Raw genomic sequence first — 16,039 nt, 5'->3', positions numbered from 1 at the left:
GAATTTTTTACCGAGAGGAAGAGAGAGGGATAGAGATCAGCTGCCTCCTGCACGCCCCCCCACCGGGGATGTGCCCGCAACCAAGGTACATGCCCTTGACCGGATTGAACCTGGGAGCCTTCCGTCCGCAGGCCGACGCTCTATCCACTGAGCCACACCGGTTTCGGCTCATCATGGATGTTTCTCCCTGCCCCCCTCCTTTTCTCTCTAAAAGAAACCAATGGAAACACTAAAAAGGAAGACGGACTCGGGCGGAGGCGGGGGCCGTCCGTGCGGTTCGGGCCGTGGCGTCCTCGGGGAAGGACGCTCCCGGGAGGGGGGCCGTGCCCTCCGGCAGCCTCACCGCCCTCTCTCTCCGCAGCTCCGGGCGGCGGGCCGGCGGCCGGCGCCGCGGGCAGGATGGTGGACACCGAGAGCCCGATCTGCGGCCTCTTCCCCCTGGAGGCCGAGGACCTGGAGAGCCCGCTGTCAGAGGAGTTCCTGCAGGAGATGGGCGGCCTCCCAGAGCTGCCGCCGCCCCTCGGCGAGGACAGCGCCGGCAGCTTCAGCTTCACCGACTACCAGTGCCTGGGGAGCGGCCCCGGGTCCGAGGGCTCCGCCGTCACCGGTGGGTGCGGTCCGGGAGCCGTTCTCCCCCAGCGAGGCGCCCTTCAGCGGGGGTGTGTGTGTGTGTGTGCTGTAAACACTCAGTCCCCCTCTGTCCTCAGACACGCTGTCCCCGGCGTCCAGCCCCTCCTCCGTCTCCTGCCCCGCCGTCCCCGGCAGCGCCGACGAGGCCTCCGGCACGGCCCTCCACATCGAGTGCAGAGTCTGCGGGGACAAGGCCTCCGGCTACCACTACGGGGTGCACGCGTGCGAAGGCTGCAAGGTACGGCCTGCGCCAGGGACCGCGGGCGGCTCCTTTATTTCATTTATTTTATTTGTTTTTAATCCTCACCAAGGGTACTTTCCCATTGGTTGTTGGAGACAGTGGAAGAGAGGGAGACAGAGAGAAACGTCGATGTGAGAGAAACACATCAATGGGCTGCCTCCTGCACAGGCACCCTGACCAGGGCCTGGGCCGGGGAGGAGCCTGCAACCGAGGTGCATGCCCTTGACCAGAATCGAACCCGGGACCCTTTAAACCCAGGACCCTTGTGTCCACAGGCCGACACTGTCCCACACCAGCCAGGGCCTCTCCTTTTGTGCACGATGCTTGTCGTTGCGAAAACAGATCTGCCGGCGGCAGTAGAGGTGGAACTGAGCGAGGCAGCGGGTGCCTCTCCCCGGAGAGTCTGCAGGCCCCGCACCGGCCTGGTGAGCTCCGCGCTGGAGGCCCGGGTGCCCGCTCAGGGCCTTCCCTCGGAGGCGCAGCTGGAGCTCAGTCCCCGTCTCCCTTCCTCACCCGCACGCCAGAGAGCAGGTCCCATGGCAACCAGAGGCCGGGTCTTCTCGCTCAGCGGCCACGGGGCATGGAGCGGCCGGCCTGGTGCTGCCTTCCCCCCTCCCCGCCCCCGGTGCTCTGGACCGCCCCCCTCCCCCGCTGCTCTGGACCCCCCCCTCCTCACCCTCGCTGCTCTGGACCCCCCCCTCCCCGCCCCCGCTGCTCTGGACCCCCCCCCTCCCGCCCCCGCTGCTCTGGACCCCCCCCCTCCCCGCCCCGCTGCTCTGGACCACCCCCCTCCCAGCCCTCGCTGCTTCTGGACCCCCCCCCCTCCTGGACCCCCCCCCTCCAGCCCTCGCTGCTCTGGACCCCCCCCTCCCAGCCCTCGCTGCTCTGGAACCCCCCCCTCCCCGCCCCCGCTGCTCTGGACACCCCCCTCCCCCGCTGCTCTGGACCACCCCCCCTCCCCCGCTGCTCTGGACCCCCCCTGCCCCCCCGCTGCTCTGGACCCCCCCCCTCCCCCGCTGCTCTGGACCCCTCCCCCTGCCCCCGCTGCTCTGGACCACACCCTCCCGCCCCTCCCCCGCCCGCTGCTCTGGACCCCCCCTCCCCCCCGCTGCTCTGGACCCCCCTCCCCGCCCCCGCTGCTCTGGACCCCCCCCTCCCCGCCCCCGCTGCTCTGGACCCCCCCCTCCCCGCCCCCGCTGCTCTGGACCCCCCCCCTCCCCCCCCCGCTGCTCTGGACCCCCCCCTCCCCGCCCCCGCTGCGCTGGACCCCCCCTCCCCGCCCCCGCTGCTCGGACACCCCCCCCCCCCCCCCCGCTGCTCTGGACCCCCCCCCCCCTCCCCCGCTGCTCTGGACCCCCCTCCCGCCCGCCCGCGCTCGGCCCCCCCTCCCCGCCCCCGCTGCTCTGGACCCCCCCCCGCTGCTCTGACCCCCCTCCCCGCCCCCGCTGCTCTGGACCCCCCCTCCCCGCCCCCGCTGCTCTGGACCCCCCCTCCCCGCCCCCGCTGCTCTGGACCCCCCCCCCTCCCCGCTGCTCTGGACCCCCCTCCCCGCCCCCGCTGCTCTGGACCCCCCCTCCCCACCCCCGCTGCTCTGGACCCCCCCCTTCCTGCCCCCGCTCTGCTCTGGACCCCCCCCTTCCTGCCCCCGCTGCTCTGGACCCCCCCCTCCCCGCCCCCCGCTGCTCTGGACCCCCCCCCTCCCCGCCCCCGCTGCTCTGGACCCCCCCTCCCCGCCCCCGCTGCTCTGGACCCCCCCCTCCGCCCCCACTGCTCTGGACCACCCCCTCCCCCGCTGCTCTGGACCCCCCTCCCCGCCCCTCCTGCTCTGAACCCCCCTCCCCGCTCCCGCTGCTCTGGACCCCCCCTCCCCGCCCCCGCTGCTCTGGACCCCCCCCCCTCCGCCCCCACTGCTCTGGACCACCCCCTCCCCCGCTGCTCTGGACCCCCCTCCCCGCTGCTCTGGACCCCCCTCCCCGCCCCCCCTGCTCTGGACCCCCCCCTCCCCGCTGCTCTGGACCCCCCTCCCCGCCCCCGCTGCTCTGGACCCCCCCTCCCCGCTGCTCTGGACCCCCCCTCCCCGCCCCCGCTGCTCTGGACCACCCCCTCCCCGCCCCCGCTGCTCTGGACCCCCCCCTTCCTGCCCCCGCTGCTCTGGACCCCCCCCGCCCCCGCCTCTGCTGCTCTGGCCCCCCCTCCCCGCCCCTCCTGCTCTGGACCCCCCTCCCCGCCCCCGCTGCTCTGGACCACCCCCTCCCCGCCCCCGCTGCTCTGGACCCCCCTCCCCGCCCCCGCTGCTCTGGACCACCCCCTCCCCGCCACGAGTACCCTTGGGCAGCTCCACGTTCTGGGGCTCGGCCAGACCCACACACACGTGACGCAGGGCCAGCGGCTCAGCAGGTCCGGCCGTGTCCCCGGCGTTCTGCCCACTGAGCCACTGTCCCAGCGCGCCGTAGGAAGGACCACTCGGACACCGGCCGTCCCACGTGTGGCGTCCTCTCACAGCGACAGGCACGTGTCAGGGGCCTCGTGCTTGACGCCCAGCAGAGCCAGTCGTCTGAGTGCCGGTGACAGGGGGGACGTCCCCTCCTGTGCCCGCGGGCGTGTGACGAGCTTCTGGAGGCCACGGCCTCCAGTGGACGTGCACACTGCCTGCTCCCAGCACAGCACCGCCTCCAGCCAGCTGGTGCGCAGGACACCACGTGAGGCGGCCTGGTGTGCGGGGCGGCCACGTGAGCCAGCCTGGTGCACAGGAGGGGCGGCCACGTGAGCCAGCCTGGTGCACAGGAGGGGCGGCCACGTGAGGCAGCCTGGTGTGCAAGAGGGATGGCCACGTGAGGTGGCTTGGTGTGCAGGTAGCATGGCCACGTGAGGCAGCCTGGTGTGCAGGAGGCAGCTGATCCGTGATTCTCTCTCATCGTTGATGTTTCTCTCTTCCCTTCCTCTCTGAAATCAATAAGAACATATTTTTAAAGAAGAATACATTTAAAAAGTGTGTAAATTATAGCAGTACCGAGCAGCTCTTTGGGTGTTAGAATTGTGTCCCTCCAAGCCGGCTGAGGGCACTGGGGACTATTTTGAGTTTTGCCTCGTTTTCTTGTCCCTGCTTTTCCCTGGAACGAAATGTAAATTTTTGTCAGCGCGTCGCCATTGCACAGACCTCCCGCACTCAGTCCCTGACGGGCTCCCGCCGCAGGCACAGGGCTGGCTGCGGCCCGGCCTCACGCCTGCCTCCCACAGGGCTTCTTCCGGCGCACCATCCGCCTGAAGCTGGCCTACGACAAGTGCGAGCGGAGCTGCAAGATCCAGAAGAAGAACCGCAACAAGTGCCAGTACTGCCGCTTCCACAAGTGCCTGGCGGTCGGGATGTCCCATAACGGTAGGTAAGGCTGCGTCGCCTCTGCCCCCTCCCCCCGCCCCCGGCCCGTCCGCCGCCATCCGAGGGGCTAGTGGAAAGCACGCACCACGGCCGTCCGTGCCCGGGCCATGCCATAGCCGTCCGTGCCCGGGCCATGCCATAGCCGTCCGTGCCCGGGCCACACTGGGCCGTCTGTGCCCGGGTCACACCGGGCCGTCCGTGCCCAGGTCACACCGGGCCGTCCGTGCCCGGGCCATGCCATAGCCGTCTGTGCCTGGGACATGGGCGGCTGTCCGTGCCCGGGTCACACTGGGCCGTCTGTGCCCGGGTCACACTGGGCCGTCTGTGCCCGGGTCACACCGGGCCGTCCGTGCCCGGGTCACACTGGGCCGTCTGTGCCCGGGTCACACTGGGCCGTCCGTGCCCGGGACATGGACGGCCGTCAGTGCCCAGGTCACACCGGGCCGTCCGTGCCCGGGTCACACTGGGCCGTCTGTGCCCGGGTCACACCGCGGCCGTCCGTGCCCGGGTCACACTGGGCCGTCCGTGCCCGGGACATGGGCGGCCGTCAGTGCCGGGTCACACCGGGCCGTCCGTGCCCGGTCACACCAGGCCGTCAGTGCCCGGGACATGGACGGCCGTCAGTGCCCAGGTCACACCGGGGCCGTCCGTGCCCAGGTCACACCGGGGCCGTCCGTGCCCGGTCACACCGGGGCCGTCCGTGCCCGGTCACACCGGGCCGTCCGTGCCCGGGTCACACCGCGGCCGTCCGTGCCCAGGTCACACCGGGCCGTCAGGGCCCGGGTCACACCGGGCCGTCCATGCCCGGGTCACACCGGGCCGTCAGTGCCCGGCAGGCAGCATCGTGGGCAGTGGACCAGCCCCACCGGGAGTCCCTGTTAGACGTGCCAGACACTGAGTTGTCAGCGGCCGACGGCAGACAGGGCCGTGGTTCAGGTCACACACGGGAAGCGGGAGCCGTTGTGAGCATCCAGCCTGATGGGAGTTAATTGCACTAGAGTCTGGTCTCATTGTAGAGCGCGCCAGCTATCGGGTGAAAGTGGATTTAAAATAACGAGGTCAGCCCTACCAGGTGCTCAGAGATAGAGCGTCCACCTATGAACCAGGAGGTCACGGTTCAATTCCCGGTCAGGACACAGGCCTGGGTTTTGGGCTCCATCCCCAGTGAGGGGCGTGCAGGAGGCAGCTGATCCGTGATTCTCTCTCATTAGTGATGTTTCTCTCTCTCTCTCTCTCTCTCTCTCTCATCATTGATGTTTCTCTCCCTCTCCCCCTCTCCCTTCCTCTCTCTGAAATGAATAAAAACATTTAAAAAATAAAACAACGAGCTCACAAAAGTTGCGGCCTATCTTCTGGAAAAAGGCAGAGGTGCGAGGCTCACCTTCACCTCCTCCGTCACAGACGATAGTGCCCGGGGCAGCAGCCGAAGCCCATCCTGCCTAAGCAGCGGTTTATGCCACTGCCTTTTATTTTAACCTTAAAAAAAAATTTTTTTTTTTTAATAGATATCTGTATTGAGCTCAGAAAGGAAGAGAGTTCAGGGAGAGAGAGAAACATCAGTGAAGAGAGAGACTCATTGATCAGCTGCCTCCTGCACACCCACAACCCAGGGCATGCGCCCCGACCGGGCATCTAACCGTGACTTCCGGGTCACAGGTCGATGTTCAACCACTGAGCCACCCTGGCCCGCTGGCCCGGCTACTGTGACCATTGACAAGGGGCAGGGGCAGCGGGGCCTGGGTTTCACTTTCATCTCCAAAGCAGAAGGGGGAGCGGGGCTGAGGCAGCACTGACCGGACTGTCCATTCCGTCCCGCGTGCCGCGGCCAGCCCTCCGCTCGCCACGCTGCTCACCTGTGTGTGTGTGTGTGTGTGTGTGTCCAGCAATCCGCTTCGGACGCATGCCACGCTCCGAGAAGGCGAAGCTGAAGGCAGAGATCCTCACGTGTGACCACGAGGAGGACGACTCGGAGACGGCGGACCTCCGGTCGCTGGCCAAGCAGATCTACGAGGCCTACCTGCGCAACTTCACCATGAACAAGGCCAAGGCCAGGGTCATCCTGGCCGGCAAGGCCAGCAACAACCCGGTGGGTGTCTGCGTGGCTCCGGCCCGCGGGCCTCGGCCGGTGCTGGCCCGATGGGAGGGGTGCTGAGACATGGCCTCCAGGGTGGGAAAACATTGCCCCGAGGCGGGCAGGGCACGACGCTTCTGTCACAGACGCTGATGTGTCGCTCCCCGCTGCCCTCCGGCGATCAGGCCGCGCCGGCGGCAGGACAGGGCCAGCCGGGGGCAGGACGGGGCAGGCGGGGGCAGGACGGGGTCGCCGGGGGCAGGACGGGGCAGGCGGGGGCAGGACGGGGCAGCCTGGGGCAGGACGGGGTCTCCGGGGGCAGGACAGGGCCTCCGGGGGCCAGACAGTGTCACCGGGGGCAGGACGGGGTCGCCGGGGGCAGGACGGGGCCTCCGGGGGCCAGACAGTGTCACCGGGGGCAGGACGGGGCAGGCGGGGGCAGGACGGGGCCTCCGGGGGCCAGACAGGGTTGGCGGGGGCAGGACGGGGTCGCCGGGGGCAGGACGGGGTCGCCGGGGGCAGGACGGGGTCGCCGGGGGCAGGACGGGGCAGGCGGGGGCAGGACGGGGCAGGCGGGGGCAGGACGGGGCCGCCGGGGGCCAGACAGGGTTGGCGGGGGCAGGACGGGGTCGCCGGGGACAGGACGAGGTCGCCGGGGGCAGGACGGGGTCGCCGGGGGCAGGACGGGGCAGGACGGGGTCGCCGGAGGCTGACCGCCCGCTCTCCTTGCAGCCCTTCGTCATCCACGACATGGAGACGCTGTGCATGGCAGAGCGCACGCTGGTGGCCAAGCTGGTGGCCAACGGCATCCAGAACAAGGAGGCGGAGGTGCGCATCTTCCACTGCTGCCAGTGCACGTCCGTGGAGACGGTCACGGAGCTCACCGAGTTCGCCAAGGCCATCCCCGGCTTCGCCGGCCTCGACCTCAACGACCAGGTCACGCTGCTCAAGTACGGCGTGTACGAGGCCATCTTCGCCATGCTGGCCTCCGTCATGAACAAGGACGGCATGCTGGTCGCCTGCGGCAACGGCTTCATCACCCGGGAGTTCCTCAAGGGCCTGCGCAAGCCCTTCTGCGACATCATGGAGCCCAAGTTCGACTTCGCCATGAAGTTCAACGCCCTGGAGCTGGACGACAGCGACATCGCCCTCTTCGTGGCCGCCATCATCTGCTGCGGCGGTGAGTGGGCGGGGCCACGGCCCCCAGTCAGCTGTCACTCAGGGCTCCTGTTCGAGGGGCGGGTGGCAGGGAGGGGGTCGGCCATGGTAGGACTGATTGGGTGGTGCCATCGTGGAGCAGGCACTGGCAGGGGGGAGGGGACTCTGGGCCCCATATTGCCACCAACCAGAAGCAGGTGAGTTACCCCAACACGGCATCACATGCTACTATGCGTGAATACATGCTGTCCGCTATGCATGCTCTGATAGTTATGTGTAGGAATCTCTTTCACATGGAAAGGGTTCCAATTCCGGGTTCGGGTTCCGGAGAAAGGCCGCACACAAATGAAGAGACTTAAAGAAATTCAATTTGGCGACAGGGGGGCCAGGCGGTAGTCCAACTCTAGTGGGAGAACCACTCCCTGCTCTGGCCCTGCCATCCCTTTTATGGAGGCTCTGGGGAAAACATCTTAGGCAAGATACACAGACATTTCCATGTGGCCCGTAGGCAGGAAATAACAGACACTTCCACGGGACAAACAAGGCGGAGGCTGCTTCAGCTAACCGTGTCTCCACTGAAGGGTGAGTGGTCAGAGCAATGAAGGTTGTGGACCAGGCTTCCTGGCTCCCTGTCCACATCTCTCTCTCAGGGAAACTGATCTGTTTCCGGCAGTTATGACACCACACAGGCCTACAGCCGTGTGTCAGGTCTGGTGACAGTCGTGATGTCACACGGTGTGCGGTGTGTCCATTATGACACAGGCACGCGCCGCCCGCACATGTCGGTCCACAAGGACCCGCAGGTGGTGGGCCCGCAGGTCCCGTGGGCTGGAGGCCTCCTGTCTCGGGGAGGCCGGGGGCTCGGCGCCGGGCCCCTCGCGCGGTGGCCGCGCCTGCTGGCTGCCGCCGCGGCGCAGGGCGGAGGGCGGAACGCGGGACCCGTGCGGCTGGGCCCGGCTCCAGCACGCCTCATTGTGCTGGGAGTGAGCTCCCTTGGCTTTGAGACAGAATCTGCGGCCGGGCCTGGCGGCCTCACACCTGAGTCTGTCTCCTCTCTTGCCATTTCCTCGCCTGTGATTGAGCCTCCGGCGGTTGTTTTGTTTCAGTAACCCTCACCTGAGGCTACTTTCCCATTGGTTTTTAGGGAGAGTGGAAGAGGGGGGGAAAGACAGAAACATCAATGTGAGAGAAACACATCGGCTGGTTGTCTCTTGCAAGAGCCCCGACCAGGGCCTGGGCAGGGGAGGAGCCTGCAACTGAAATGGAACCTGGGACCCTTCGGCCCGCAGGCCGACGCTCTATCCACTGAGCCACACCAGCTAGGGTGAACCTCCAGTTGTTTTGTACAGTAAGGTGCATGCAGGCTGGGAGCCCAGGGGCACTGGCCTGTGCCATACAGCGAGGTGTGCAGGGGCCCAGGTGTGCAGGCACCCAGGACCGCGGGGCGGGCAGCTTGTCCCTCTCCCGGGCCACAGCCTGGCTGGTCCCCATTCCTCTCTCCCCAGTGTTGAGTGTCAGAGCCATTACGGTGTGACAGCATGAGGGTGTGATGACCATTTGCATGTTAGCTCTTTGTTATGTAGGAGGTCTCCTCTGTGACAGACAGTGTTCTGTGTGCAACGCACAGCTCAGACAGCTGCCGTCACGACTAGCATGTTTACGCCGTTTCACGCTGAAAAGTGCCAGCAGCTCCCGCAGCCGCCAGTTCGCTCTGCGGGAGGAAACGGTCCGGGAGGGACCTGGGCCTCTGCTCGGCGTCACGTTCCTTTAAATAGCCCGTCCCGGGTCTAAGGAGGTCAGCGCGCTGCTGTGAGGCCCGCGATCCCGCCCAGCCTGTCCCACACTCTCCTGGGAGCTGTGCGGCCCCCGAGATGGACTTCCTCGCAGAATGAGGGGGGCGGGTGGGGGCAGGTGGGGCCAGCCCAGCCCCACGAGGCTGTCTCTGTACCACCCGCTGGGCAGTCGGAGGAGGGAGTCCTCCCGCTCGGCAACACAAGTGCAGTGGCCGCAGCCGTGCTGACCTGTCACCCCCTCAGACGCTCAGGACACGGGGACAGAGCGCTGGAGAACTGTGTAGAGCAGCCACAGGTTCACAAAGGAAACTCCGGTCACCATCAGCCCATGTAGGAAGATGGCCGATGGACAGACAGTGAGCCTGCAGGGCGGGGTTAACACGCCGAGGGGTTCCCTTGTTCAGTAAGTTAGAACCGGGCGACCCTGGACAGCGGGGCTGACTGCGGGGACACGCCGCTCGGTGGGTAAACACACGCTGGCCTCCCGCGTCCCAGGCTCTGTATCCAGGGATTCAACCAACCACGGACCGAGAGCAGCAATTTATTTATTTACTTTTATTTTAAAAAATATATTTTTTTACAGAAAGGAAGGGGGAGGGATAGAGAAAAACATCGATGAGAGAGAAACATCAGTCGGCTGCCTCCTGCACGCCCCTTACTGGGGATGTGCCTGCAACCAAGGTACATGCCCTTGACCGGAATCGAACCTGGGACCCTTCAGTCCGCAGACCGACGCTCTATCCACTGAACCACCCTGGCCAGGGCCCACTCTGGTCCCTTGTGGTCAGGCCTACAGGATCTGAAGCTCATGGCTTCAGGGGAGAAAGGCCAGGCAGGATGGGGGTTCCGTGTCTTGGGCGTCGCCGTGGTGACCGTCGACTCAGCCGTGTGTGTCTTTCCTCTGGGGACAGATCGCCCGGGCCTCCTGCACGTGGGACAGATCGAGCAGATGCAGGAGGGCATCGTGCACGTGCTCAGGCTGCACCTGCAGGGCAACCACCCGGACGCCGCCTTCCTGTTCCCCAAGCTCCTGCAGAAGATGGCGGACCTGCGGCAGCTGGTCACGGAGCACGCACAGCTGGTGCAGGTCATCAAGAGGACCGAGGCGGACGCCGCACTGCACCCACTGCTGCAGGAGATCTACCGCGACATGTACTGAGGCGGGAGGACTGCTCCGCGGGGCCAGCCGCCGCCCGCCCCGGGCCCGGCCCCATCCCCGCCGGCCGCCGCCCGGGGCGGCTGGGAGAAGCCGCCGGGCGTGAACCCACCAGGTGGCCCGGACGAAAGCACCCTCTCGGTCCCACCGAATCCCCGGACCTCACGGCAGTGGCTGCCTTCCGGGCCCACGGGGCTGCTGGCTCTGTGTGACCTGGGAAGCTGATGGCGCTTTTAACCTTCGGATCCTGTGCATCCAGATGTGGCCAAAGGGGAGGGTCTCACAGCAGCGCGTATTTATTCGGAGGCTTCGGTCCTGTTTCCTGAGTTCCAGGGGAGACGTGCTCGTGAGGGGTCGTAGGGCTTAGCGTGCGGGGAGTTACGGACAAGCTACTGCAGTCGACGCCTGTCGCGCTCCGTCCCTTGGTGACGCCTGTGTCCAGGTTTGGGAGGGTCCCGGGAGCCGCGTCTGGACAACGGGCCTGTGTGCAGCCGGCGTCCGTGGGCCGGACGGACAGACTCAGAAGTGCCTCGGGGTCCCGGACCCCTCGCCTGGGTCCCCTCACGGCTGCAGCTCCCGGGCGGCCTCCTCTGGGCCGCGCCTCCGCTCCGTGGCCACTCCCCGGAGTGGAAGGACAGGCACCTGAGACTTCGGGGGGCGGTCACAGGAGCACAGCAGTGAGGGGCGGGCAAGGTCTGTCAAACGGCTGCACCGGGAGCCAGGACACGCCCGGGGTGGTCTTTATGAAGGCTGGCAGCTAAGTGTCCTCCTCCACACCCTCCGCCAGGGGCTTTCCCTGCGTCTGAAAGGTCTGCCTTCCCAGCCCGGTCCGGGAGAGCCATGCGGACTGGGTCCCCAGCACGTGGCCTGAAGCACCCTCTCTCCGTCACCTTGGCGACCCAGTGTCCCCCGTTTCAGCAGCCCGCCTGCCGGGCGTCACAGGCAGGGGTCCCCAGATGCCTCGCCCTCCATCCTTACCCCCGCCCTCCACATACACACCACCACCCCCGGCTTTGGAAAACGTGGCTCTTCAAGGTCATGACCGTGTACGGGGGGAGGAGGATTCGGGCCGTCCTGGCGAAGGTCCCACGGCAGCACGGGAAAGCAGCAGTCACACTGGAAGGGCCCCCGGAGGAGAGAGAGCCTCCGTCCGCCGTCCTGTTAGCGCTGCCGTGCGCGGTGGCTTTTGAAGATCCCATCGGAGGGCCAGCGGGAAGCCAGTGACGGCGTCGCCATGGTGAGCCACCCAGCGAGGGGGTCCAGGCCGGGACTTCCAGCCTCGGGGAGTGAGCCTGGAGACCGGCTTTCGGAGAGCCGTGCGTCCCACGCAGCAGCTGGTGTAGACCGGCTGCGAGCACCTAGTGACCGGCTCGGCTTCCCACAGCGGCCAGCGGAGGGCACTGGTCCTCTGGGGCCGCAACCCTGGGCGTGTTCCCATCCGTGTTCCCATCCGTGGTCTCGCCACGGCCACTCTGGCCTCACGGGTCCACGCACCGATTCCCCAGGCGGCATGCATCCTGCGGCATTTCACGCTTGTGGGGGCGGCAGGCGTGCTTGCTGTGTCCCGGGACCCACCCGCCTGCACAGAGGACAACCCACGCGGCCTAGAAGGTTCCAGAAGCTGCCAACCAGAGTGTGAAGCCGCCTCTTCTGGGGGAGGCCCCCCAGGACTCCGCCAGCAAGTCTGTTCAGCCTGTGCCTTCACGGCCTTGACTTGCCACCGCAGATGCCAGCCCTCGGCCATGGGGCCACCTGCCACCTAAGTCCCCTGCCCAGGCCAGGAAGGACCACCCGGCTCCCAAGACCACCTCCCCTCCTTCCAACCGCGGCAGCTCCGGCTCGGCCGCCTGGTCCTCTCCGCCCATCCTGCTCCCCTGGCATCTCTGGTTGGGGTCCCACCCTCGGGCTCTGCACCTTGTGGGTGCTGCACCCAGTGCCCACTTCAGTGGGGCTGTGACGGTGACTGCCGAGCGGGTCGTTCCTCCGCCCTCTCCGGATCCCGGAGACCTTCCCGGCGGGTGTGTAGAAGCGCAAGTCATGCCGGGAGCCCCGAGCGCACCCCCATTCGACGGGCCCTTGCCTTGCACTCAGGGCCCGGACGGCCCGGACGGACCTGCCCCACTGCTTCCGGGGCGTCAGAGCCTCTAAGGCAAAGGCCGGGACCGAGTGGACGGCTGGGGTCTGGCAGGGCCCGAGGCACAGGCCCTGCCGGCCCTGATGGAAGTAACCAGAGCCACCGCAACTCAGCTACCTCAACCGAGAGTCTGCAGGCGGCGCTCGGCCATGGTGCTCGAACCCCTGCGCAGCCCCGCCCTCCCCGCCCGCCGCACCCGGAAACGGAGGTTACCGTGGTTTGAAGCGTTTGCTGTGGGGCGTCAGACGCGTGCACAGAGCTGCTGTCCTAGTGAGGCGGGGCCGAGCAGCCGGGCTGGAGAGGCGGGAAGCCAGGCCCTCGGAGGCACCCGAGCGCCCACCGCAGCCGCGCAGAGGCCTGGGCGCGGGCTCCTGCTCGGGCACCGGGCACCGCACAGACGCCCCCGCCCGATGTCTGCCCTGGCTCACCGCCTCCTGCGGCGTTTTCGGCTTCTGCCGGGGCCCCTGCGCTGGAAGGTCCCAGGAACTCCTGAGTGCGGGGCCATTGCTTCCACCAGCGAGGCCAGCACGCCCGGCTGAGACGGGGGCCTCCAGGGACCAGGGGAGCCAGCCCCTTCCAATACCTCTCATCCCACGTGGCCTCTCACAGCGCCCCCCGCAGGAAGGCGGCAGTGCTGGAGCCCCCTTCGTGGCTGACTCAGGCTCCCCCGGGTGGCCACGTGGCCTTCGGAGGGCCCTGCGGCTGGAGGTCCTGAGGACGGCCTGGGGTGTGCCGGAGCAGGCGCAGTGCTGACAGCGCTGCACGGCTGCCCAGGCCTCTGAGGCTGGAGCCGCGTTCCTCTCTCCACCCGCCCTGGACGGGTCCTCCCGGCGGGACCCGCCCAGAAAGAGCAAAGCTCAGGCTCGGAGGTCGAGGTCTGTGTTTGCTGAGGTCTATCTATATATTTTTTTAAGTGCCATTTTAATCAAATTCAAGAAAATGGTCACTGACAAAGGCAGTGCATTTGGTCTGAATCAGGCGCTGTATTTCCCTGGAACGACAATCTGACAACTAAAATGTGACATTGGAAGTTGATTTAAAAAAAAAAAAAGGAAAGAAGACTTCTTGGTCAGTTTTAATAATTCCGCCATGCCTTCCATCCCGCTGTTTTGGCGGAATGCAGCCATTTCTTACACTTTGCTCCAGCAGAGTGGGCTGCAGGCACATTAAAAATTAAAAACACAGAAAGCCCGCTGAGAGCAGTGAGGCGGCCCTGCCACGTGCTACTCGCAGTTTCAGCACGGGGCACAGGAGTAGCGCCGGCTACGCCCCTGGCACGCCACATGGGAGGCCCAGCTGAGATGCAGCTGCGTCCCCTGGGCATCTTTCAGCAACTGCAGCCCTGGTCCAGGCACCGGCGCCTGCAGCACCCGGTGACATCGGGACGTCGCTGGCCCCGTGTGAAATGCATCGCCCGCAAAACATCGAACAACATCCATTCCTACGTCAGAGACAGCTGTTCAGACCTGGGTCTGGTCCTTCCCTCCCTCCCTCCCTCCCTCCCTCCCGTCCTTCCTTCCTTCCTTCCTTCCTTCCTTCCTTCCTTCTTTCCTTCCTTCCCTCTTTCCTTCCCTCCCTCCCTCCCTCCCTCCTCTCCTCCCTCCTTCCTCCTTCCTCCTTCCCTCCCTCCCTCCTTTCCTCCCTCCCTCCCGTCATTCCTTCCTTCCTTCCTTCCTTCCTTCCTTCCTTCCTTCCTTCCCTCTTTCCTTCCTTCCTTCCCTTCTCTCTCTCCCCCTCCCCCTCCCCGTCGCTCTTCATTTAAAATAGGTCCGGCCTCCCCTCTCACCTGCCTCCCCACCACCACCCTGGTCCCCATGCACTACAGGGTCCCGCCTCCGGGGACTGGAGGAGCTGGGGAGGGGGCTCGGCCCTGAAGACAAGGGACGGACCCACCTTTTCAAGGTAAAACCACTCACTTTGCGGAAATGTCTTTTCAAAAGAGGCTGGCCACTGCCTCCTTCAGGCCTAGAGAAGAATGCACCTCAGGACAGACCCTGCCACGCGCAGTGTTGGTGACCTCGCCTCCCTGCTCGCCCTACACCGTCCGGTGACAAGAGCCACGCCAATAGCTGTGTCCTCAATACTGTGATTTGAATTTTTTTTTAAATCCTAATATAAATGTTTTACTAACTACAATCCGGTGTCTAACACAAACATCTGGGTATTTGGAATCAGTGTTAAAGGACGGATCCCCTTCCCAGCCTGGCCCGGGGCTTCCTGGGAACAGGAGCCGAAGCGTCAGGGCCCAGACAGACCCGCACGCACAAGCCCTGAGCACGCACAGCCGTGTCTGCCTGGGTCTCCCCTGCCGCTCGGCCCGCACAAGCAGGCACCGCGGCCGCCTCGCCCCGGGCAGGCCACCGGGCCGGGACTCCGCGGGGAGCCCGGGCTGTGGTTAGAACCAAAGAACTGTGCCCCTCTGTGTCCCGGTGGGACCTGGGCACCGGCTGGTGGCCTGGCAGCCTCCGGTGGCCCAGCCCGAAGCAGGAAGCAGGAGCCACAGGCCAGCACCTCCCACCCGTGTCCCCCGTCCCCCGTGGGGGTCTTGGCAGAGTCCCCCTGGGTGTGCACCTGTCTGCCCGGGGCCCCGGCAGGACGCGGATTTCCGCAGACCCCGCAGCGGGCACCGAGTCCACCCACAGTGCCCGCTTTCTGGTCTGGGTGGGTCCGGGGCCGCAGGCAGCTGGGTGCTGGCACAGCCGAGGGCACGGGGCACCCTGCTGGCCGCGCCACCTGATCGTGGGGCCAGGTAACTAGGAAGCGGCTATAAATAACTAATTTTTCACAATCTTGGGTCTTATTCATTTCCCGTTAGGAAATGGAACTGGTCGTATGTATTGATTTATAGCCTGAACTTGTGGTAACTTACATGTGTGGAATGTCCTACTGTAAGACTGATGAATGTAAAGAGTTAATTTCAGGGTACCATTTTGCCTTAATGGTTTTAAAAAATAAACTATTTTTAAACATTATTGGTTGCGTTTGTGTGATGCTGTGAGACGAGGTGTTGGGTCTGAAACCGGACCCCTGACGGTGCAGCCTGCCCTCTGCCGGCCCGGCCCCTCACCGAGTGTCCCTCGGACCGAGTACCCGCCACGCCTGGGACAGCGTGGCCCGAACAGGGCATCCATTTGCGTGAAATGACATGAAGCAGGAAAAGCTTATAAAAGCATGACTTCAGAATAAGACGCGGCGCCCAGATCGATGGAAGGGGCTCTTTATTCGGAGTTCTCACACGCGGGCTGTGAGAGGAGGCAGGCCAGCCCCGCCCCAGGAAGCAGCAGACAGGAGGCGAGCTCCACACGCAGCACCACAGCCTCGAGGCTGGCTTGGCCTCCGCGGGCCCGAGGCTGTTCCTGGGGAGAGGCAGGCAGGCGGCAGCAGGGCTGGGGGCGGGCCTGGGGGAAGAGAGTCGAGGGGCCCGGGGTGGAACCAGAGCCAGAGGGAGCCAAAGAGGTTGGGAGCACACACGGGACCCCG

At 66.0% G+C, this 16,039-nt stretch overlaps 1 protein-coding gene and 1 long non-coding RNA gene across 2 annotated transcripts in view; both read left to right on the top strand.

The window, feature by feature from the left end:
- The window catches only part of PPARA (peroxisome proliferator activated receptor alpha), a 34,984-nt gene extending 24,524 nt beyond the window's left edge, over positions 1 to 10,460 (top strand). The window contains exons 2-7 of the mRNA XM_036420237.2: positions 362 to 607; positions 708 to 868; positions 4,109 to 4,247; positions 6,131 to 6,333; positions 7,051 to 7,498; positions 10,181 to 10,460. Coding sequence (XP_036276130.1) covers positions 400 to 607; positions 708 to 868; positions 4,109 to 4,247; positions 6,131 to 6,333; positions 7,051 to 7,498; positions 10,181 to 10,428 — 1,407 coding nt within the window. The 5' untranslated portion in view covers positions 362 to 399 and the 3' untranslated portion in view covers positions 10,429 to 10,460. The remainder of the gene's footprint in view (positions 1 to 361; positions 608 to 707; positions 869 to 4,108; positions 4,248 to 6,130; positions 6,334 to 7,050; positions 7,499 to 10,180) is intronic.
- Positions 10,461 to 14,304: 3,844 nt separating this feature from the next.
- On the top strand, positions 14,305 to 15,526 carry LOC123651593. The gene is made up of 2 exons (XR_006740413.1): positions 14,305 to 15,009; positions 15,054 to 15,526. It is a non-coding gene; the product is annotated as an uncharacterized LOC123651593 (long non-coding RNA).
- The last annotated feature ends 513 nt before the right edge of the window (positions 15,527 to 16,039 follow it).

Source organism: Pipistrellus kuhlii, unplaced genomic scaffold (assembly GCF_014108245.1).
Source record: "Pipistrellus kuhlii isolate mPipKuh1 unplaced genomic scaffold, mPipKuh1.p scaffold_m20_p_64, whole genome shotgun sequence".
Taxonomy (NCBI): domain Eukaryota; kingdom Metazoa; phylum Chordata; class Mammalia; order Chiroptera; family Vespertilionidae; genus Pipistrellus; species Pipistrellus kuhlii.
This window is presented reverse-complemented; position numbering and strand designations above follow the sequence as displayed.